This window comes from Taudactylus pleione, unplaced genomic scaffold (genome assembly GCF_031769625.1).
Source record: "Taudactylus pleione unplaced genomic scaffold, aTauple2 ptg000227l, whole genome shotgun sequence".
NCBI lineage: Eukaryota > Metazoa > Chordata > Amphibia > Anura > Myobatrachidae > Taudactylus > Taudactylus pleione.
The window spans coordinates 709,461-732,999 of record NW_028284629.1 but is presented as its reverse complement, the minus strand read 5'-3'; the positions used below and the strand labels follow the sequence as shown (position 1 = coordinate 732,999).

The 23,539-nt window shown below is 44.6% G+C and overlaps 1 protein-coding gene across 11 annotated transcripts in view; it reads right to left on the bottom strand.

The window, feature by feature from the left end:
• The window catches only part of MTA1 (metastasis associated 1), a 276,561-nt gene that overhangs the window by 173,829 nt on the left and 79,193 nt on the right, over positions 1–23,539 (bottom strand). For all 11 annotated transcript variants that reach the window (XR_015879326.1, XM_088479146.1, XM_088479148.1 and 8 more), the window contains exons 6-7: positions 22,358–22,475; positions 12,666–12,768 (exon numbers count right to left, since the gene is read on the bottom strand). Coding sequence is in view for 10 of the 11 variants with exons in the window: in XM_088479146.1 (XP_088335272.1) it covers positions 12,666–12,768; positions 22,358–22,475 (221 nt within the window). In the remaining variant the exon portion in view is untranslated. The remainder of the gene's footprint in view (positions 1–12,665; positions 12,769–22,357; positions 22,476–23,539) is intronic.

The window sequence follows — 23,539 nt, the reverse complement described above, 5'->3', positions numbered from 1 at the left end:
TCCCTCAGTGGACCAAAAGTGTTATCAGTTAGGAAATACATTTTTAAATATTATACATTAATTTCTAACTTTCTATATTAAATGCTCCATAAAGACTATTATAGCCCTGGAGCCCAGGACTTGTCCAGCTGAAGAGTGACATGTTTTTTTTTTTTTTTTTTTTTAACTATCTTAAACATTTACCTAAATATGTATTGGTGCAGGGACTTAACCCTTTCAGTACGCTGTCAACGGATTGGGTGGGAAATGTATCAAAACTTGTAATGAGTGAAGTAGTTGACCTTCGCAACCAATCAGCTTCCTCCTATAATTTTATAGAATGTACAATTACATTGGGTTTATTTAAAACCTATAGATTTCATATAAATGTAACCCAATCATGAATATACCATTTGTCACAACTGATGACTTGGTAATTGCACTTTAAAAACATTTAATTGACATGAGCTGTAATAAAAAACATACATGATTCGCGTGTGTGTGTGTGTGCGTGTATATATCTTAATAGTAAAAACTATTGCTGTACAAGCCCTGGTTATGTGCATTATATGTGATACGCTGCATTATGTTTTACACTATAATGTTGATGATTAGGGGGGGCATATTTACTAAAGTGCCGATTTCACTGCACAACAATGAAAATGTTTCCGATGTGAAAATAGTTACTTCTAATTGATTTCAGCATGCAAAGAATGAATATGACATTTAAAACTCTGTTAGCTCTGAGTTCCGGGATATAGCCCATTTATGACGATGTAGGGTATTCCTAGTGAAGTGGGCAGAATGGAGAGAATCTTACCAGCAATATGCGTTCTGCGCAGAGGGGGCGGGGCCTAATGATCCAATTAAATGAATCAGTTATTTGTCCCCTCCCCTATTCAAATATATGCGATTCACAGGATTACCTACACAAGATAACTGTGGTGCACTCGGTCGTACGCCACCGATGTTCGCTAAACTGCACATGTGTAAAGTTCGCAATGCGCGTGCACAAACTAGCTGCTACGATCAGAAATTTCTCTCTCCTTGAACACAGCCAGGTCAGTAGTTTGAGTGACAGATTGAAGAGTTTGTGGGTGGTAACAGGGGAAGGTGCTTGAAAACGGGGGAGTGGAGATCCGAACGCAGGCGTGCCTAATTATGCGAACGGCGTTTAATGGGAGTGCATAATTAACAAAGTAGTGTCATGGCACACGTGACATGGGAGGTTTTTACACTGACATGATCGTAGAGCTTAAGAGAGGGTATGGTCAACCTTAAGCTCTACGACCAGTTCCGATGGTTCCCGATGGTCTCGATTAATCCTTATATGCCTGGACATGACATGTAATGCGTACGAGAAGGGGGAGTTTTTTTTTTCTTACGGCCGCATCCTCCCCTTGGTCGGCCAGCTAACGATCCGATCTAAAGGACGCAACTTGCGAGTGCATCATTTGCATATCCGGCCCCATTTCCCTTATGACCGTGTGGCCGCTTCGACCGACTCTGAATGAGGTCCTGAGTTCCGAGATATAACCCATTTATGACGATGTAGGGTATTCCTAGTGAAGTGGGCAGAATGGAGAGAATCTTACCAGCAATCTGCGTTCATCGCAGAGGGGGCGGGGCCTAATGACCCAATTAAACGAATCAGTTATTTGTCCCTCCCCTACTCAAATATATGCGATTCACGGGATTACCCACACAAGATAACTGTGGTGCACTGAGTGACAATCATTGTGAGCGATTCCACCAAGACATTTCAGCAATGGAACAAAGATATCAGGGTAGGTGATCACTACTGTTGGACAGTGACAAGAGTTGCCCCAGAAGAGGAGTACAAGCGACAAGCAAAGAGAAAGCACCCCCATGAATAGGTCACTATATTACATAGTACTTTCGTATGCTGTATGTTTGTTTGCTTTTGTGTTCTTATTTGTGATTGATTGAATTAAAACTGTTTATTTTCTATCAAGAAAATATCAGATTATTTTAAAATAGCTTTTCACTAAGTCTATATTACTAATGTACATACAGTATAGTGCAAGTAGTGTAGCTCAAAAAATAGAGCTAGTAAAAACATTCTGAAATCATTTTAGTTTTTCTTGACCTCAAATTAGTAATGTATGACTATTTTCAGAAAGGAAACAAATTAAAAGTATTAATTTGTTGTACAGTGTTTTTAGAAATGGAGATGTTGTCCATAGAACCAATCAGATTCTACTTAACATTTATCTAGTACCTTCTAGAAGATAATAGCTAAAATCTGATTGGTTGCTATAAACAACTCTGCTTCTAAAAATAAGAGATATGGTATAACATACATTTGTTAATTCTTTTTCTTCGAGGTCCACAGGAATTACCTTGGGTGTATGTGGTTGGAGTGATCCAGGCACCAAACAGTTACAACCCTGCCCCTGGCTACAGGCACTCAGTTTGTAACCAAGCCCAAGTCAGTAGAAGGAAAGAGGAGAAAGAAGGACAATGTACATCAGAAACACTAAGAAGAGAGAATCATTGAAATACAAAAGAAAAAAAATATTACCCAACAACAACAACAAGGTGCGCTAGAGTGGGTGCCCTGTGGACCTTGAAGAAAAATAAGAGTTAACAAAAAGGTATGTTATACCATAACTCTTATTTTCTTCTTCGGGTTCCAAAGGGTCCACATGAATTACCTTGGGGTTGTCCCAAAGCAGTCCCTTAAAGGTGGGGACGCTCCTGAGCAGAAAGGATGAATCCGGCACCCAAAGGAAACATTCTGAGATGCGTAAAATTTGAGAAAAGTGTGGACAGAAGACCACGTGGCTGCCTTGCACAAATGTTCTGCAGAGGCACCATATCGAAACGCCCACGATGGTCCCACAAACCGAGTAGAATGTGCAGTCACTGTGTTTGGAACAGAGAGATCAGCTTGTGTGTAAGCCTGAGAAATAGTCATACGAAGTCATCTAGCCAGAGCCTGTTTGTTAGCTGGCCAGCCTCGCTTGTGACAGCCATACAACACAAAAAGAGAATCAGATTTCCTAAAGGAGTTTGTACGATCCATGTAGATACGTAGAGCACGTACAACATCCAGAGAAGTTTCACCTACAGAGAGGTCTGAAGACTGGAACCACAATTTCTTCATTTACATGATACCTTAGGAAGGTAACTCGCCCTGGTACGAAGAACAGCTCTATCCTGGTGAAAAATCAAAAAGGTCGAGCGACAAGAAACGGCTGCCAAATCAGAGACCCTGCGGGCAGAGGAGACAGTGAGAAGAAAAACTGTCTTCGCTGTCAACCACTTGAGGTCTACTGATTTCAGGGGTTCAAATGGGGGAGCCTGAGAACCAAAGACAAATCCCATGGAGCTACCGGAGGGACAAAGGGAGGCTGAACCCTCAGAATCTTTCCCTGAAACCAAACTGATAGTGCAGATACCTGAACTCTCAGGGGGGGCCAGGCAGAGACCCAGACCTAACTCAGCCTGGAGAAAAGCCAGCACTCGAGACCCTAAAAACTTCAGGATCATACAGATGGGCCCAGCTTCATTGTTGCTCATAGCATAGCGAGTCGAGCCATGCGTGGCGTGAGATGCCTTCCCGCGATCGGGGACGCACAATAGCGTCTCCATTCAATCCTATGAAGATGCACTCCCGCAATCGGGATGCGCAAGTGCGTCTCCATAAGTTTGAATGGAGGAGCACTTCCGCAATCGGGGACGCAACATAGCGTAGCGTGGTGCATAGCGCGATTCGCTGGCACGTTTGTGTCGCGATCGGCAACAAACTAAATTGGCGCATCAGTATTTTCTGTGGAAACACCATTGAAAATACGAGTGCCAAATTATGTAATAGATGCGGGCAGAGGAAGGCTTTCGTGCCCTAAGCATTGTCTGAATTACAGAGGTAGTAAAAACCCTTGGCTCTTAAGATGGAAGACTCAAGAGCCACGCCGTCAAAAACAGACGAGGAAGGCCCAGATGCAGGTAGGGACCCTGTGCTGGATTTGGACAGGCCTGCCCTTTAGTATATCCTGTGCTTGAACGAGTGCTTTGTATACTGAACAAAGGGCCTGATTCAGACCCACTCGCGAGCGGCTGTCCGCTCGCAAGTGGGTCGATGTTCTGGACTGAGCATGCGCACGACGGAGGGAGCTCCGTCGTGCGCATGCGCCAGACGCGACGAGCGAAGGAAAGTCCTTCGCTCGTTGTGTCTGATCAAAGGGGGTGTGCTGTCGATGTTGATTGACAGCACGCCCCCTTTGGTAGGCGTGCAGGGGGTGTGCCTCCCTGACGGGGGCGTTCCCACGGGAACGCCTCCCGTCAGAAGCCGGCCCACTGACATCACTAGTGATGTCAGTGGGAGTGATTTTGGCTCTGATAGAGCCAAAATCACTCCGGAGCTTGCGGTTGAAAACCTCAACCGCAGGCTCCGGCTCGCAGTTTCGATGGTCGCGATGGTCAAGACCATCGCGGCCATCAAACTGCACGCTCGTATAGCCTGTGGGTGGTGACCCACAGCTATACGAGCGTCCAGGAGGACGCTCCATTTTTATGGAGGCCGGCCCTCATTCAGAGCGTGCGCTCTGCTCAGAGCGTACGGCTCTGAATGAGGGCCAAAGTTCCAAGATGTTTATGAATAGGTGACCCTCCTTGGTCGTCCATTTTCCCTGAAAAAGTATGACGACCTGTCACTGTGCCCCTTCCGCGGAGGCTGGCATCCGTAGTGAGGAGCACCCAATCTAGAATCCAGAAGGGACGATCCTTGTCCAGACATAACGTCTGCAGCCACCATGAGAGGGAAGCCGAACTTCTGGAGAGAGATGGATCATCTGTGACCATATTAACTGGTACCTCTCGCTCCACCAGGAGAGAATCAGCTGTTGCAGTGGCCTGGAGTGGAACTGAGCATATTCCACCATGTCGAAGGTGGACACAATGGGGCAGATGTATGAAGCTCTGGAAAGTGATAAAGTGCAGAGTGATAAACAACAAACCACTCAGCTCCTAACTGTCATTTATCAAACACAGCCTGTAACATGACAGTTGGTTGCTGATTGGTTGGTCGTTTATCACTCTGCACTTTATCACTTCCGAGAGCTTCATACATCTGGCCCAATGGACTCTAGAACCTGCATCGCTCAGTGAATAGACACCCTCTGATGGCGGAGAAATTTGCGAACCCGCGATTGAATGGCCAAAATCTTGTCTCTTGGCAGAAATATCCTCTGTGCCAGAGAATTCAGGAGTGCACCTAGATGCACCATCTGCTGTACTGGAGAAAGAGAAGACTTTCCAATTGATGATCCAGCCGTGCCTCTGCAGGCAGGCAACTGTCAGTCTGAGATGATGTTGTAACACCGCTGGAGACTGTGCCAAAATCAGGTGGTCACCCAAGTATGGCAATATTCTGACTCCCTGACACCTGAGGTGGGCCGTCATCACTGCCATTATTTTGGTACAGACCCACTGGGCCGTTGACAGACCAAAAGGCAGAGCCTGAAATTGGAAATCTTGCTGCAGAACAGCAAACTGTAGAAACCTTTGGCGGGATGGCGTAATAGGCACATGCAGATACGCATCCTGAATGTCCAGAGACACCATAAAATCCATAGGTTCCATTGCCAGAATAATGTTGACCCAAAGAAACTGGGATTATCACCCCCGAACCAAGCAGGGAACGGATGGCCTGCTGGAGGGCTAAGGCCCTGGTAGACTCTGATGGAGGAGCTGTACAAAAAAACCTTTGAGGTGGACCCTTCCAGAAAGCCAGGGCATACCCTCGAGAGACCACTTCTCAGACCCAGGCGTCTGTTGTCTGATGTCAGGCATCCGAAAACTGAAGAAGTCGGCCTCCCACCCAGGGTTCTCCAGGAGGAAGGGCGACACATCAGGCCAAGGATTTGTCGTCCGACTTGGAAGCCGGACGTCTGATCGCCAAAGATCTCTTAGTTTGCGGCCTGGTGATCCTGCAAGAACTGGATTGTCTAAAGAAAGACTGTCCTTTTGCTTTTCCCTGCGGGCGAAAGGACTGAAAAGAGGACTGTCTAGGTTTAGGGGCAGACATCGAAGGCAGACCGGCCACTTTAGAAGCTGCCAGAGGAGCCACAATTTTATCCAATTCTGTGCTAAACAGTATATCTCCAGAAAAACGGCAAGGATTCCAGAGCCCTCTTGGATTCCGCATCTGCTTTCCAGGCCCTTAACCACAGGGCTCTGCGAGTAACAACTGAAGTAGCTGATGCCTTAGACTCCAGAATACCAGCGTCTAATGCCGCCTCCCCCAAATAGGATGCAGCTTCCCGAATATAGGAGATAATTGTCAGCTGCTCTCTGGAAGCATCTGGAATAGTATTTACCAGTGCCCCTGTTCATTCCTCAATGGCCTTAGACACCAGGTCATAGCCATTGCCGGACGGGCAACAGCTCCTGACAGTGAAAATACAGATTTGAGACAGGCCTCAAGTCTTCTTTCTTTAGGATCCTTAAGGGAGGATGCAGATGGTATAGGCAACGTGGCGCTCCTGTCCAAATGTGCCACATGAGCATCCACAGTAGGCGGAACTTCCCATTTGTGAAATCTATATAACAGAAGAAACGGCGCATGTGCTGTCCTGTATATATAAGAGAAACCTTGTATCTAAAGAAAAAAAACTGGAGTATTTGATAGCAAGCACTCATTTAGTTTGACACTCATTGGCGCCTCATATTGTACACTCGTGTACTAACTTTTGGAACTGCCCATTTAGCACATTCGCCAGGTGGGAGGAGGTATAAAGCTGTTACCTTCTTTGTAACATTGAACAGTCAATCAGGATTACATGCTTCCCCCATAAATTCCGAGAGCTGCTCAGCCTTAACCACTTTCTAACGTTTGAACACCGGTGCCTTCCTAGGTGCTGGCTCTTCATTATCTATGTTTAAAATTGTTTTGACCGGCCTAATCAAGAAAGACTCCTGAGAGGAGCCCTGTGCCTCTTCAAACTCATCTGAAGATGAGTCAGAATCTACAGGCTGGGTGGCCCGATAGGAAGAAAATCGACCGCCTCGTGGCTTTAGCAACTACTGGTATGCGTGCTTGCAGCATTTGCTGAAATGCAGCAGATGACGGAGTCATACTCTGACTTGAGTGGGCATAAACATGCATCCAGGAAGGATGCATAGGAGGCATAAACATAGCAGGTTGTAGCTGCTGTGGGTACCCAATAGTAGAGGTCGGCGTGGGTGTAGACAAACGGTCCACCTCCTACGTCATAACCTGAGACAAAGAAGACACTCAGGGTAGTTCTTGCATAGGAGCTGGTAGGATGGAGTGATGTTTTAGTTCCTTATGCCTGGACCATACAACCCATCCTGTTTGAAATCCTGAGGGGACAAGCCCGTCTGACAGGCTTTACATGAAACCAGTACAGGGGCTTTAGCCTCCCTGCTTCTCCTTACTTTTAGACATAATACAGGTAATAAAGTAATGTAATACCATGTGACAGTGTTCGCCTCCCACAAACAAACAAACAAACAAACAAACACACACACACACACACACACACACACACACACACACCTGTAGCAGAGGGTTAGGAGAAGAAATAGCAGTGATAATTATAACGGACAGTCTTTCAGAAACAAAAAAAAAAAGTCAGTATAACACACAGCAGAACTAGCATAAGTCACATACAATGCATTTAAGCAATATATTTGCAATAGGCTCTTGGGGCCTGATTCAGCTAGGGTAAATACTGGCTGCTTTTGCACGTAGCCCACAAACACCGCACAGCTTTATTTTTACACTGCAATTTAGATGTCAGTTTGGACACACTCCTTGAAAATGTAAATCTCTCTGCACATTTTACATCTGCCCCACCTGCAGTGCAGCATGGTTTCACCAAGATGATCAGTTACGTGCTGTTTCTCACTGTATTCCCAAAGCTAAATCAGGCCCTTAGTCAACTACAAAAAGCACAAAGCTTAGTAGGATATTGAGCTCTATATAACCTGGTAACCAAAGCAGGGCCGAAACTTGGATTTTTGTCACTCAGGGCAAGACAGTAATTTCCCCCCCCCTAAGCAAAAAAAACAAAACACAAAGAGGGCTCTCCTAAAAAGGGTGTGTGGTTTCGTGACACAGTAATGCCCCTTATACATTATGCCATACTAAGTAATGCCCCTTACACATTATGCACTACTAAGTAATGCCCTTTACACATTATGCCACAGTAATATCCCTTACAAAACATTGTGCCATACAGTAATGCCCCTTACAGATTATGCCACACAGTAATGCCCCTTACAAATTATGCACCACTAAGTAAGGCCCTTTAGACACTATACCACAGTAATGCCCCTTACACATTACAGTATGCCACACAGTAATGCTTCTTACACATTATGCCCCTTCCCCTCTCAAGGGCTGCGGACGGCTGCCTTCCAGCGCTGCAGTCATTCTCATGTGGTGTCGGTCGCGAGCCAATCAGAACCCACGGACCAGCAGCCGCTGCTGGTCCATAAGCTCCTAGTGGTTCACGACCGGTGCCTCCTTAGAATGCTGCAGCGCTGTGTTACGCTCTCAAGGGCTGTGGGCAGCTCCAAATCAAGTACTGCATCCACCCAGGCCCCCCCATCTCCTCCTGCTTACTCGTTGAGAAAAAAAAAAAAAAAGCTTGGGACTGCCAGAGCAGTCCCCTGTCTAAAAAGGTGCACGGATCCTGCGCACCAAACAGAAAACGGAGTGCCTGTAGTCAGGGGCGTGGTATATATGGAGGAGGACCCAGTACATCCTGGGAGCTAAAGCTTGTAACTGTTTGGTGCCTGGATCACTCCAACCACATACCCCCAAGGTAATTCCTGTGGACCCTATGGCACCCGAAGAAGAAAACCCGCTCTTTAGTAAATATAGCCTGTAATGTCTAGAGTCCATATATGGGGCCTCCATGAAGCTGCCCCAAGTAAAGGCTCAAAGAGCAGCTATACTGAATCTCATAGTAACATTACTACGTTATATGTTCACAAATTAGCAATCACTATTGTATCGTTTTGTGTGCGTTCACTTATAGTGCAGTACTGTATATTAAAGCTCCATATGTAAGAAGCACAGCTTTTTTCTTTCTGGAGCACCATGGAAGGGATTTGATTTATTTGTACCCTGAGTGGCGGGGAGAGCTTTCCCACAGCGGCCAGCACGGCACCAGGGATGATATATTGGACAGCTGAGGCGTCTTTACAATTTGAGCTGTCACTATTTTTCATTATATTGTAACAATATTTCTCAATTGTAGTTGTTTAGAGGCGCTGTAATATACAGCAATACAGAATAGAGGCATATACAATTAACTATTTGTTGTGATAGTTATAACCATTTCACTCACGTTATTTAACATATAACACTGCACACTGGTACTTCATGTCCAGTTAGGATTAGTTTTCTCTCTGAAAAGGATTTGAACTACCCAGTTGATTATTTCCTTTGCTGTAAAACAAGCAAACAATATAAAAAAAAAATATATATATATGACTGAATAAAGAAGATGGTTTCGATTTACTCCATAAACGTGAGAAAAATAAATTCTGCATGACAATTACTGCAATCTGTTTTCTCGTTTATAAATGGTGCATTTCTTGGGATCAAAGTACGTTTTGTAGCACATGTTTGGTATGAAAAATATAATCACAATGTATTTCCCATCAAGAAAACAATTAATAAACGGTTTGTGCAGGTATAAATGTACAGCAATGGGTAACTTGATATACGTCAAGGACATCATGCGTGGACCAACAGCCTTCAAAATAGCTGCACAGTACCCTTCATTTCAGTAATACAGTAGCCTCAAATCTACCTCAGCACACCCACAAAACTCATCTCAAAAGTGCCACAGATGTCTCTCTTATTCCAAAATGCCATCACAAGCCAGACCTCCTACTTGCTGCAACATTTATCACCCATATCCTCAGGCCGCAACTTGCCATAAAATGCCACCATGTCCACAGATACCACATACAGTCCAAAACACTGAAACATGCCACTCACACCTCCCAATATCTCCCCACATGCCGCTTACACCTCCCCACATTCTATTTATAGCCAGAGCGCAAGGAAGGAGGGATATGGAGATCATGTGATGTGAAACCTCTCTGCTCACAGTCTCATCTGCTATAGGTCATAGAGCAGGGAATACAGCGCAGAAGAGCGTAGGGTTAGGGGCTGCTGATGAGCGCTCAATGTGCCGTAAGTGGCCCTGCACTGCTCTAATACAATAAAGGCAGGGTAGAACAGGGTTTTTCTTATTACAGAAAGGTAGAGAGCAAAATTATTTGTAGAGCATTCCACTTCTGTTTACTCAGACTGCAAAGAAATGAGTGGCATGGAGGAGATTAAGAACAAAAACCTCAAGCCATACGTGCTTTACGCATTTTATTATCTTTTGCAGTGTGACCGGGAGCATATCAAAACCATATGCTTGTCTGGAAACAAACAATAAGCTGAAGCAGGTGAATCCCCTCTTCCATTTCTGCACACCTGGAGAAATTCTCACCCAAATGCGAGAACAAATCTATACCTGTTCTGCCCTCCATTCCCACATAATCACCATGTATTTACCACACGCCATAGACACACGTGTGTCTGCTAATGCAGCAGGGAAATCCCTTTCCTCCTCTTGCAAATCAGAAAGAACATCAGAATTACAGCACAGTCTCCTCAAAGCAGGATTGTCTACTTAATATCTAGACATTTGTGGTAATGTGCTGCCTCTCCATACTGATGTGTCTCTATACAGTCACGCCAAATAGCCCTTTTGGTGCACCAGGTCCCATGCGACTTGGCTTGAACCAAACGTTATTTTTCACTCAAATGTTTGCCTTAGCCATAACGATAAAAAAGCACTGATTAGATTAACAATACTTTATCTACTTGCGACTGAGACTGAATTGGTATATGAAGAGCTACAATGCAGCAGCTGCATCTTTTTTTCAAGAAGTCACACCACTCGGTGCTGCTCATCCCGATGGCAAGTAGCAGGGTTAGTAAGGGGGGGTTAGCGTTGGGGCTTAGGCACTAGCGGGAGGGTTAGGGTAAGGTACTAAGGGGGGAGGTTAGGTTTAGGCACTGGATGGGGGAGGGGGGGTGTTAGGTTCAGGCACTAGGGGCATAGAGAGGAGGAGTAGGGTAGGGAGAGGGTTAGGATACCTACCGACATGTGTCTGTATCCTAACCCTGTCGGGTTGCTGGCGTCTGAATTTTGACCGCCCGCATACCTTACCCAACCCGTCCTTACACATCTTTGCTGCAGCCATGCTAAAAAGCCCCTCTCTGAGCGCCAGGTCCCGTGAGACTCTGCTAGCGTCACTTCCAGACACTTGTACCTATCTGTGTGCAACTGAGTCTCTGAATCTGTATACGAAATGCTACAATGTAGCAGCCGCACCTTTTTTCATTCCGTTCCTTTGTGCTTCTGATGCAGACTCCATTGCACACAGATATACAAGTGTCACATCTCAAATTAACCAGCAGTCTGCTGGTGCGTCCTAGTTGCATCGCAGCAGAGAAGCATGAGACCTGGCAGCTCACTCACGCCAGGAAAGTCGCGTTGCATGGCATATTGGGGCTAGATGTAGGACGACACATTTGTATATCAGCTTTCTGCCAGGGTAAGAAAAAGATACTTATGACTTGTATTGCGATTTACAAACAATACATAATACATCATTACATTGATATACCGTACGTATTAAAAAAATAAGTGAAACTAGAACGGATATAACAATAGCCAATTAAAAAAACTAAATGGGGTAAAGCAACCACAGATTCTGTTTGACACAAATAAAAATCGCTCAAACCAGTAGAAAAAGAAAAAAAAACAAAAAAAACACATATATATATATATATCCGCCTTTTTCCGGAATTTGGAGCTTCCACAAATCCTCTGCCTGTCACAGAGCCATAGAGCGGCGGCACCTTCCCTTCCCACAGTCTCCCCCCTAGTCGGGTTGAGCGCGTGCATGCTGGTCAGTACACCCCTCCGTTTACGGAGCACAGAGCTCTCTGCCCCTCTTGAGCCAGACCCGCCCACTCCCCTCTGCATCTCCATCGTCAGCTGGATTGAGATCGGGAGGCCAGCCATCCCTGGTCACGGCATTACACCTTCTACACTGCGGTTCAGCACAAAGACCTGGGTCTGATCAGCTTGCACGGAAGGTAACATTGTATCAACTTTTAATTTGATTTCATTGCCGGATGATGTACAAAGTATCACAAGCTCTAACATCAATCAATGTCTAGGAAGGAGCTTTCTCCAGGGGGCTTACTATCAGTTGTGGAATTTGCATATCTTTAAGTCCGGGGCTTTTTAATTATTATTACTCACTTTTCATGATTTTCATTATGTATATTTTTTTTATTGTTTTATTTGATTCATATTTACATCGACTGTTTCATTATAATAAATATTACCATATTTTATATATATATATATATATATATATATTTTTTTTTTTTTATCTTTTTATTCTCTACTGGTTTGAGCGATTTTTATTTGTGCCAAACAGAATCTGTGGCTGCTTTACCCAATTTAGTTTCCTTCTATGAAGTGGGAGTGACTACCCCACACAACCACATTGAATCTGTATAGTGCCTATTAACTCCACAGTGCCTGGGCTATATCTGGTGCAAATTAAAAAACGGTGCATAAAAAGCATAATCCATTTCTTACCGTGCTACCACCAAAAACTGGTCTATCTGTTTATCAGAAAGAGGGTTGCTGGCCTCCCAAACTTTAGTTTCAAGATAAGCTTGGTCTCTACCATCTTCTGTTCCTATAGGGGAAAAAAAAGAATAGGACATTTTACGTGAAACTGCAACATTAAAACCTGGTCTAAACGCAAGTTGTATTATAGCAAAAAAAAAAAAAAGAGAATAGCTAAGATGGTTGATTTCTTACACTTAGGGGCAGAATCAAATAGCTGCGGTTTGGGTAACGTGGCCTCTTCAACTCGAATAAAATACCCAGAACTATTCATTCAATTTGAGACCCGCGATCAGCACATACGCAGCAGGTAACATCCTCCAGAGGTGTGAGCAGAAAGAAGCGTAATCTCATGCCTCGAGATGCTCTTAGGGTAAGTGCTGGTATCTACAGTGCATCCGGAAAGTATTCACAGCACTTCACTTTTTCCACATTTTACAGCCTTACTCCAAAATGGAATAATTATTTTTTGTCCTCAAAATTCTACACACAATACCCCATAATGACAACATGTAAACAGTTTTGAAGTTTTTGCAAATTGAATAAAAACAAAAAACAAACAAAAAAAAAAACTAAGAAATCACATGTACATAAGTATTCACAGCCTTTGCTCAATACTTTGTTGATGCTCCTTTGGCAGCAATTACAGCCTCAAGTCTTTTGAATATGATGCCACAAGCTTGGCACACCTATCTTTGGGCAGTTTTGCCCATTCCTCTTTGCAGCACCTCTCAAGCTCTATCAGGTTGGATGGGAAGCGGCAGTGCACAGCCATTTTCAGATCTCTCCAGAGATGTTCAATCGGATTCAAGTCTGGGCTCTGTACTTTGCTGCATTCATCTTTCCCTCTATCCTGACTAGTCTCCCAGTTCCTGCCGCTGAAAAACATCCCCACAGCAAAATGCTGCCACCACCATGCTTCACTGTAGGGATGGTATTGGCCTGGTGATGAGCGGTGCCTGGTTTCCTCCAAACATAACGACTGGCATTCAACCCAAAGAGTTCAATCTTTGTCTCATCAGATGAGAGAGTTTTGTTTCTCATGGTCTGAGAGTCCTTCAGGGGCATTTTGGCAAACTCCAGGCGGGCCGCCATGTGCTTTTTACTAAGGAGTGGCTTCCGTCTGGCCACTCTACCATACAGGCCTGATTGGTGCAGAGATGGTCCTTCTGGACGGTTCTCCTCTCTCCACAGAGAAATGCTGTAGCTCTGACAGAGTGACCATCGGGTTCTTGGTCACCTCTCTGACTAGGGTCCTTCTCCCACGATCGCTCAGTTTTGACGGCTGGCCAACTCTAGGAAGAGTCCTGGTGGTTCCGAACTTCTTCCATTTACGGATGATGGAGGCCACTGTGCTCACTGGGACCTTCAAAGCAGCAGATATTTTTCTGTACCCTTCCCCAGATTTGTGCCTCGAGACAATCCTGTATCGGAGGTATACAGACAATTCCTTGGACTTCCTGCTTGTTTTGTGCTCTAACATGAACGGTCAAGTGTGGGACCTTATATAGACAGGTGTATGCCTTTCAAAATCATGTCCAATCAACTGATTTTGCCACAGGTGGACTCCAATTAAGCTATAGGAACATCTCAAAGATGATCAGTGGAAACAGGATGCACCTGAGCTCAATTTTGAGCTTCATGGCAAAGGCTGTGAATACTTATGTACATGTTATCTACGTTTGCTTTTTTTTTTTTTTTTTTTTTTTTATTAAGTTTGCAAAAAGTGCAAACATTTTTTACATGTTGTCATTATGGGGTATTGTGTGTAGAATTTGGAGGACAAAAATTTATTTATTCCATTTTGAAATAAGGCTGTAACATAATAAAATGTGGAAAAAGCAAAGTGCTGTGAATACTTTCCAGATGCACTGTAATTGACTTAATACAGTATTTCTGGGCACCTTACTCAGAAAAAATCTGTGCGGCACAACCCATAGCTAATTGAACATGCCCCTTTAAAGTGAATTTTTAAAGGATAGACCCCAACTGCCTGGAGTTTGTATATTCTCCCTGTGCTTGCGTGGATGTCCTCCGGGTACTCCGGTTTCCTCCCACACTCCAAAAATATACTGGTAGGTTAAATGGCTCCCAGCAAAAATGAACCTTAGTGTGTATGTGTGCGGATGCGGTAGGGAATATAGATTGTAAGCTCTACTGGGGCAGGGAATGATGTGAATGGCCAAATATTCTCTCTGTAAAGCGCTGCGGAATATGTGTGCGCTATATAAATAACTGATAATAAATCAAATAAATAGGCAGTCTCTTGGACACATTTACAAGACCAATACAAAAATCTCAGGTTACTCTCTAAGTACAAGCTTTTTTTTGTCTTAAGGTATATAAAAAGGAAAATTCACAGTAAAAGTAGGCAATAAGTAGATTTTTTATTAAGCCAATCTGCAGACTCAAAAGACAAACTTTAAAAAAGGTGTTGCTTTAGCTAAATGACGTGTAATGATAGGACACAAAAAAGGTAAAAAAAATAGATGGTTATGCCCAAATTAGTTTACAAACTAAGAGGGGAACAGCTGATATACAAGGATTGTAGTATTTCCTCCTGCATGTTGATCAGGATGCTTATGTCCTGGAGTGACATATTACAAATATATATATATATATATATCTGCAATTGCAGGTAATGTCCAAGAAAAGTGTAAAGACCTGGATAATTGAGAAACAGCAAGCAAAATACAAGCCATACAAGTGTGTCTCATGTGAATTGAGCAAATAACATTCCAGCATAGTGACGTATAAAAATTATGGACTGCCCTTGTTAACTATAGCTATGGCGTGGATTGCAGGAATATGACACTTCAGTGACTATAAAAAAAGAGGGGCAATTGTTGGTGTATGATTGGCAACAGTGACCAAGACAGGCGAACCTGCTAATGTTTCACAAGCAAACAATGTCTGAGGTGATGTCAGCACAGAACTCAGAGGGAAAAATCAGCAAAATTAGGGTGGTATACAATTAACACCGAACATAGTTCAGGCCCTAATGGATCCCCCGAGCTATCCAATTAGCCCCGAAGTACGCCTGACGCCGGCACTTATCGGGGCTTTTTTTTTTTTTTTTCGGGACCTGATATGTCCTGAAAAATAATCTACGATGATAGATCCTAATTGATCTTCTGTGGGTAATCACCAGCTAAAGCTCATTTATTGTATGTCAGACTCTTGTGTGCAGAGTATACTCCGGAGAGGCAAAAATCAAGACACATCCATCAGTCGTGTGTTCAAAGATTGCTCTGACTATATTTGTGTGTCATACAATAATATAAAGCACAGTGGTCCTGATTCAGAGGCTCTGAATCAGGGCGGGCGTTTGTTTTTTTTAGTTGCGGCCTTTTGGCCACTCGCATAGCTGTGGGTTACCACCCACAGCTTATGCGAGTGGCCAGGTGATGGTTACGATGGTCAAGACCATCGCGACCATCGGCCTTGCAACGAGACCCTTGCAGCAGGGTCTCGTTGCCGCAAGCCCCAGTGGACTTCCTGCTCTAATAGAGGTGGAAGTCCACCTACTGACATCAAAAGTGATGTCAGTAGGGCAGCCCACAAACGGCAGGCGTTCCTGCAGGAACGCCTCAGTTTGCCCAGCCACCCCCCTCCTTCCAAACGGGGCGAGCTGTCAATCAACATCGACAGCCGCCCCTTTTGGATGCGAGCGAAGGAGAGAGTGCTTTTTGCGCTCGCTCTGGGGCTCGCGTGCGCACTGCCTAACAATCGACCTGCTTGCGAGCGGGTCTGAATCAGGCTCAGTGTTCTTACTTTGCAAGATATCAGAATATTCACATTACATTATTATCTTATACACGAGGGAGTGAACAGTTAGCAAGAAAGGGAGGTAAGCACACATAGACTAACAAACATCTGCACATTTCAAGGTTCTCAAACTCAAAGCTCAGCAGAAATCAGTCTCTGTATTATTATACATTTAAAGCTATGAATAACGTAAAAGGCACACACACCATCTTGTGACAAGGTGGAGTCTTATGTGGATAGCTTAATAACAGATTTATCAACGATAAGCGACATTTTTTCACCCCTGAAATGGCAAAAATACATAGGTCCGTGAGCTTATCGCGGATCCTATGCGTTTTCGGGAAAAATATTCTATTTCGGAAGAAAGAATAGAATAGGGTGAAAAAAAACCATCGTCCAAAAATTCCCGTTTTTCACCGATCGCGCCTAATTGGATACACCCCTTAGACGGGTATCACACTACTACTTATATTTCTTCTTCTTCCCACCTGAAGAACAGGAACCTTAAAACAGTACTTTCCCTGGAGAAGACATTGATCTACTAAATTCACAGAAAAGCACTCATGTATATAACTTTGGTATGCATCATAATATTACCAGTATGTACACATCACTTATAGTACCTAAATATATAGCAATAATGATGAGGTGCATAATAATATATTACATACATACACAGACACAAATACTACAATCACAGATCCTTTAACAACGTAATATATGATCTGCTACACTACTCAACTAAAATATTTTCATGCTTTACAGAGAACTATCAGTGAATTCAGACTTTGAGCCCAATTCATTATAAACACAAACTCGCACTGAGATGAAACCAAAACAGCCAGAGGAAATCCACAGAAACATAGGAAAAAGATACAAACTCCACATAGATAAGTTCTGGTCACAATCAAACGCTGTGATGTAAGGCATCATGTTAACTACTGAGCTGCCCATAGGCAAAGTGGATAGTATGTTTATATGGAATCCGACAGCGGCAGCACGTCAAAAGGTAAAAGGTGCCACCACACATACCGATTTTTTACACGATCTGGCCAATTCCGACGCATCGGAACGACAGATCGTGTAAAAAATGCCCAAATCATGAGTCCCCACTCACAATCAGCGTCCCCGCTGGTCGTACATCGCATCGTCAGATCTGTCGTGCTGTAGGGCAGATCTGACAATCTAGGACGACCGTATGAAGATTGGACACCAAATCATGAGCAAATCGTGTGCAAGGCTGCCGGGGAGAGTTTCAAGGGAAATCGTACACATCGGCTGATCGTGAGCACATCGCTCTGTGTGTAGACACCTTAAGTATTCACTAACCCTATTCTACCCCCTAACCCTCCCTTAGGGGTGCCTAACCCTAACCCCCCGACCCCTGGTGTGTGTCCGTCCGTCCGCCCCCCCCCAAGTGCCTAACACTAATCAACCCCCCCCCCCCCTCCAAGTGCCTAAACCTAACCCCACCCCCCCTTCCCCACAGCCTAAACCCAAGTCCCCCGTGGGGGGGTACCTAACCCTAATCCCCCTTCCCCTAGCCTAAACCTAACCTCCCGGGAGCCCCTAACCTAACCCTCCTCTGGCTGTCTGCACCCGCCTTACTAGGAAATGTACACCGATGTTGTTGTAACACTGTCCCACTCAAGGTGCATTTGTGTGCCTGTATATGTGATGTAACCACCCAGCAGCATGTTCTAACACTCGACTCCCGTTGTCGAAGGCTATAGGACAATAGAAGAGCATCAATCTAGACCAGTGGTAGCCAACCCTGGTCCTCAAGAGCTACCAACGGTGCATGTTTTGCAGGTCTCCTCACAGAATCACAAGTGATATAATTAGCTCCACCTGTGGATCTTTTCAAACGTGTTAGTGAGTAATGAATACACCTGTACACCTGCTAGGTGGTCTGGAAAACGTGAACTGTTGGTAGCTCACGAGGACAGAGGTTGGCTACCCCTGATCTAGACAATGGATAGTGGTTTCTATTAATGTGCAAAAAATAGACTTGCAAAACTTGATATGATTAATCAAGTGGGTAATTATTAGAGATGTGCGCCGACCCTCGTGTTTTGGTTTTGGATCCCCCCCTGGTTTTGGATCTGGATTGCTTTTGCCAAAACCTCACCTCCGTGTTTTGTTTTCATGTTTTGGATCTGGAATTTTTTCTTAAAAAAAATAAATAAAAAAAAATACAAACAGCTAAAACCACATAAAATTGGCCTTTTTTTGTTCCTACAGTATAATTAACCTCAATAACATTTATTTCCAGTAATTTCCAATCAACTTTGACCACCTCACAATATTATTTGCTTCATCTAGTTAAGGCAAAAAGGTTGCATCCAGCTAGCTGGCTGACTAAGCTAAGTGACACAGTGGGTGGCACTAACATGTGGCTCAGCTTATAATTTCCAACACGGATACATTGTGTTATACAGTGTGGGTTGGATAGACCAATAGTGCATTTACTGTGACAGCAGTGTCGGCAGAGCGGGGTTGCTGATGGTGTCCTCAGTACATGGAATGGCAGTGCTGTGGTGCTGGCAGTGTCCTCGGTGAAGGGTATCGGTGATGTCGGTAGTGTGGGGGTGCCAACAGCGTCTTTAGTGCAGGTTTGCTGGCTGTGTCGGCAGTTGCTGACGGTGTCCTCAGTACATGAAATGGCAGTGCTGGCAGTGTTCTCAATGCAGGGTGCCGGCGGTGTCGGCAGAGCGGGGATGCCAGCGTTGTCCTCAGTGCAGGTTTGCTGACTGTCAGCAGTGCAGGGGTGTTCTCAATGCAGGGTGTCAGCAGTGTCGGCAGAGCAGGGATGCCAGCGGTGTCCTCAGTGCATGTATGCTGACAGTGGCCCTGATTCAGAGCCGGACGCTCTGACAGAGCGCTCGCTCTGAATCAGGGAGTCTTTTTTTCTTTTTTATGGAGCGGCCTCCAGGCCGCTCGCCTTGCTGTGGGTTGCCACCCACAGATAATGCGAGCGTCCAGGATGATGGTCGCGATGGTCAAGACCATCGCGACCATCGGGGCTTGCGACGAGACCCTTGTGGTAGGGTCTCGTGGCCGCAAGCCCCAGAGAGCTTTCAGCTCAAACAGAGCCGAAAGCTCTCCCACTGACATCACTTGTGATGTCAGTGGGGCCGCCACCAAACTGTAGGCGTTCTCATGGGAACGCCTCCGTCTGGGCAGGCACCCCCCTGGCCCGCCAACCAAAGGGGGCGTGCTGTCACTCAACATCAACAGCACGCCCCCTTTGGTGTGAGCCGGAGCGACAGATTGCCAGTCGCTATCCGGTCTCGCACATGCGCACGACAGAGCCGGCTCCGTCGTGCGCATGCGCTCTGGGCCACCATCGACCTGGTTGCGAGCGCTCAGCGCTTGTGACCGGGTCTGAATCAGGCCCAGTGTCAGCAGTGCAGGGGTGCTGGTGGTGCCCTCAGTGTGGGAGTGTCGGCAGTGTGGGGGTCGCTGACAGTGTCCTCAGTACGTGGGGCAGCAGTGCAGGGGTGCCGGCAGCGGGGAATGCTGCCAGTGGGGGTGCCGGCGGTGTCTGCAGAGGGGGGTGCTGGCTGTGTCAGGCGGCGGGGGCCATCTTCTTTTTCTTCTGTTTGCACTTTCAAAGGGCTTAACGCTGATTGGCTGAGAGCCGTGACAGACGGCTCTCTCAGCCAATCAGCGTTAAGCCCGCTCAATACAAAACCTCGCGACTCGACAGCGGGGTCGCGAGATTTTGCCTCGGGTGAGGGATCCGGGGCAGGCAGGGAGACCCGAGCTTCACTCGGATCCCTGAAATTCGGGTGGGTTCGGATCTCTGAGATCAGAAACCGGTCAACTCTAGTAATTATGATGTTTATTGCAAATCTGCTGCATTATAATGGAGTACATCATACAGGGGTCTGTGTATCAATCAGTGAAAAGCATGAAGAAGTGAACCAGTGGAGATAGTAACCAATCAGCTCTGAAGTAGCATTTATCAAGTACGGTCTATAAAATAATAGGTAGGAGCTGATTGGTTGCTATGGGCAACTTCTCCATGCTTTTCACTGCATGTTACATAGGGGTAAATTTACTAAAGTGAGAGTTTTTAGAAGTAGAGATGTTGCCCATAGCATCCAATTAGATTCTAGCTATTCTCTTCTAGAAGCTGCTAGTTAAAGTGAAGTAGAATCTGATAGGATGCTATGGGCAACATCTCCACTTCTGAAAACTCTCACTTTAGTAAATTTACCCCATAGACTCTTTAGTGCCAGTAAGGTGTTTCTCAAACCTAAAATGCTATCAGGGGCAGGGATAAAATTTAAATTATAGCTGCTGGATAGCAAGTGGTAAAAAGAAAAGATGGGGGACTCCAGATCCCTCCCTGCTGATTCCAGTAGGCTGTACAGGTGGAATAAATATTCTGGATGATTCCCTACAGTAGGATAGTCCACAGAGAGCCGTTAGCTTTGGACATAAATGTTATTGCCCTTGTACTTCGTGTTATTATTATAAAATATGTAATCAATGATAATACACCATCTATACATTATTCTCTTTCTTATCTATATCCCTCCTGAGTATACTGGGTGGAAAATCCATGACCAGAGTTCTCTGGTGAGACAGAAAAAGAACCAGTGCAACAGGCCAACATACAAGTTTTCCTGTAAGCAAGCACACGACCTGAGGGGGAACACCGCCAAAATTCCTGATTTCTCTCATATTGTGTGCTGGAGCAAAAGGGAGGTAGTAAAATGGTCAACAGTTATAATGTCGACAGCATAATGTCGAGAGCAGCATGTTAGTATTAAAACTAAGTATGACAACATACCAATCTCAGAACAATAAACTCTAAATGTTCAAGTTATTGTTGCACACTCGTTCAGAGTGCGAATCCGTTATATAACTTTGCTACACTATTTTGAACTTTTGTTTTTATCTAGATGCTGCAGAGAAAACTGAAGAGCCCCCCCCCCCCCCATTCCTAGATGACACTAACGCTGGGTATACACTGGCAGATATTTTGGCCGATCGATTGATCGGCCAATATATTGTGTACCAGCGATATGTCTGTGGACGTCGTCGTTCAGACATATCGCATTGGCTGTGCTGCACAGCCAATGGCAGATATAGCTGCAAACATATCTGTCCATCGTGCTGTGTGTATGGGCAGTGTCAGCCAACTGCCCGTACACTTGCAGCGCATGGCGGGGTGAGCAGCTCGACCCCCCAGCCATCGGAACCCGCAGCCAGATGACAGATGATGGTTGTTCAGTGTGTATGAACAACCATCATATGCTGATATATCTACAGATCAGTCGATCTGCAGATATAACTGTTAGGTGTGTACCCTGCTTAAGGTAAGCAATCTTTTGTTTGCTTCATTTACATGTACTCACAGGAGCGTTTTGATAAATCACGGCTGTAGTTCTCAAACTTTGAATCACAGCATCCTAAAGTATCTACATTGTTTCCTAGGCACCGCTATGCCAAGAGTTCCTTACTGAGAAACTCTGCAAACATGTATAAATTAAATAAAGTGTGCTCATTGGTCATCCTCAGGCTCAGTTATGTGGTAGTGGACAGGGTTGCGCTACTGATTGCCCACATATTTTATAATTGGCAGCAGACAGCACTGATTTTGCCTATCACATTCACCATAAATAATTTGATTTGGTACTGGACCACCAACCCATAGCACCCCTGCATGAAATACGGTTATATTAATAGTAGAAACATTTTCCATAAAGGAACTACAATATAGCATTTATAAATATATTTGCTATATCGGCCTGGACTGTCTGAGATCCAATTTAGATTTTAATACATTCGATAACTACCAAGCCGTTTCTGACCAGCAAGACAATTATTATTGAAGAATTTGACATGAACAGTAAAAGAAACACAAAGCGCCTTACCCTCTTCCAGAAGATCTGTAATGTCGGCTTGATATCGGTTGCCAACACGTATCTCTCCTTTATCTGCCAGGAGAGTCTTCTGCTGGGGATCATAAACTAAAGAGTAAAAAAAGAAATCCTAAAAGGAGTAAACAGAAAGAAAAAAAGTGATACAGGTTACGTGAATCTAGCAGTCAGCGGGTTTGTAAAACCAGCACATACTGACTTAGTAAAGAGCAAGTAACGTTTGGCATAATATAGCTTCCAGGGAAACAATGATTCAGTATCTTCGTCGTGTATCAAGATCCAACAGATATAAAGTGGACACATCACCATGTATTCACATTTTCTAATGGTAAATAATAAAAACGCATCTGATGGGCCCACAGAACCTTACTTTGAAGTAAGGTATGTTCTCCGCCTCTGCCCCACACTGCTCGATGCTGCGCTCAGCCAAGGTGCAGGGAGGCTGGAGCACTGGCCAGTTTGGCCTATGGTGCTCAGATGGAGCAGCCACATCACTTCTGGAGAAGGCGGAAGCCTGTCAGTTCAATGAGAAGATAACCAATTCAGTAGGAGCAGAAGTGTAACAGAAGATGGCCCTTGCCTCTGTATCCATAGGTAGAATAATGTGCTGCTATATATATCCGTTACACAATGAAGCCATATTCTAATTTTACAGTGGTACCAAAACATATGGTTATATATATCAGTAATAAAAGCAACTGATATTACTCTGAATGGCAGAGTTTTATTTTTTTTTTAAAGAACTACATCAGGCTTTTGTGATTTTGTAGGTTGTCAGAATTCGAAGCACTGCACCAGGTATCAACCAAAACACATACAAAACTGGACTGCACTGCCCTGAAAATTCGACCATTACCTTCTACAGCGATAATCCCCTCTGATAGACTGATAGAGGGGAAGACAGTGGATATTCCTTGTGTCATTAATGTAGAAATTCACTTTTCTTTCTGGTTTTAAGAACATTCTAGATATCAAGTTTCTGGATAAAAGATGCCAAATACCTGCAAATGCAATCATCTTACATCTGAATACACCATACACGTGTGTCCAGATGCATGTGAGAAGTATAAGGTAACACATTATCTGTGTCTTTTTCATATTTTACAATGTCACAAATATAAAAGTGATGCTGAATCAAAAACAATCAATAAGTCCTACTGCACCAGACGAGCTACC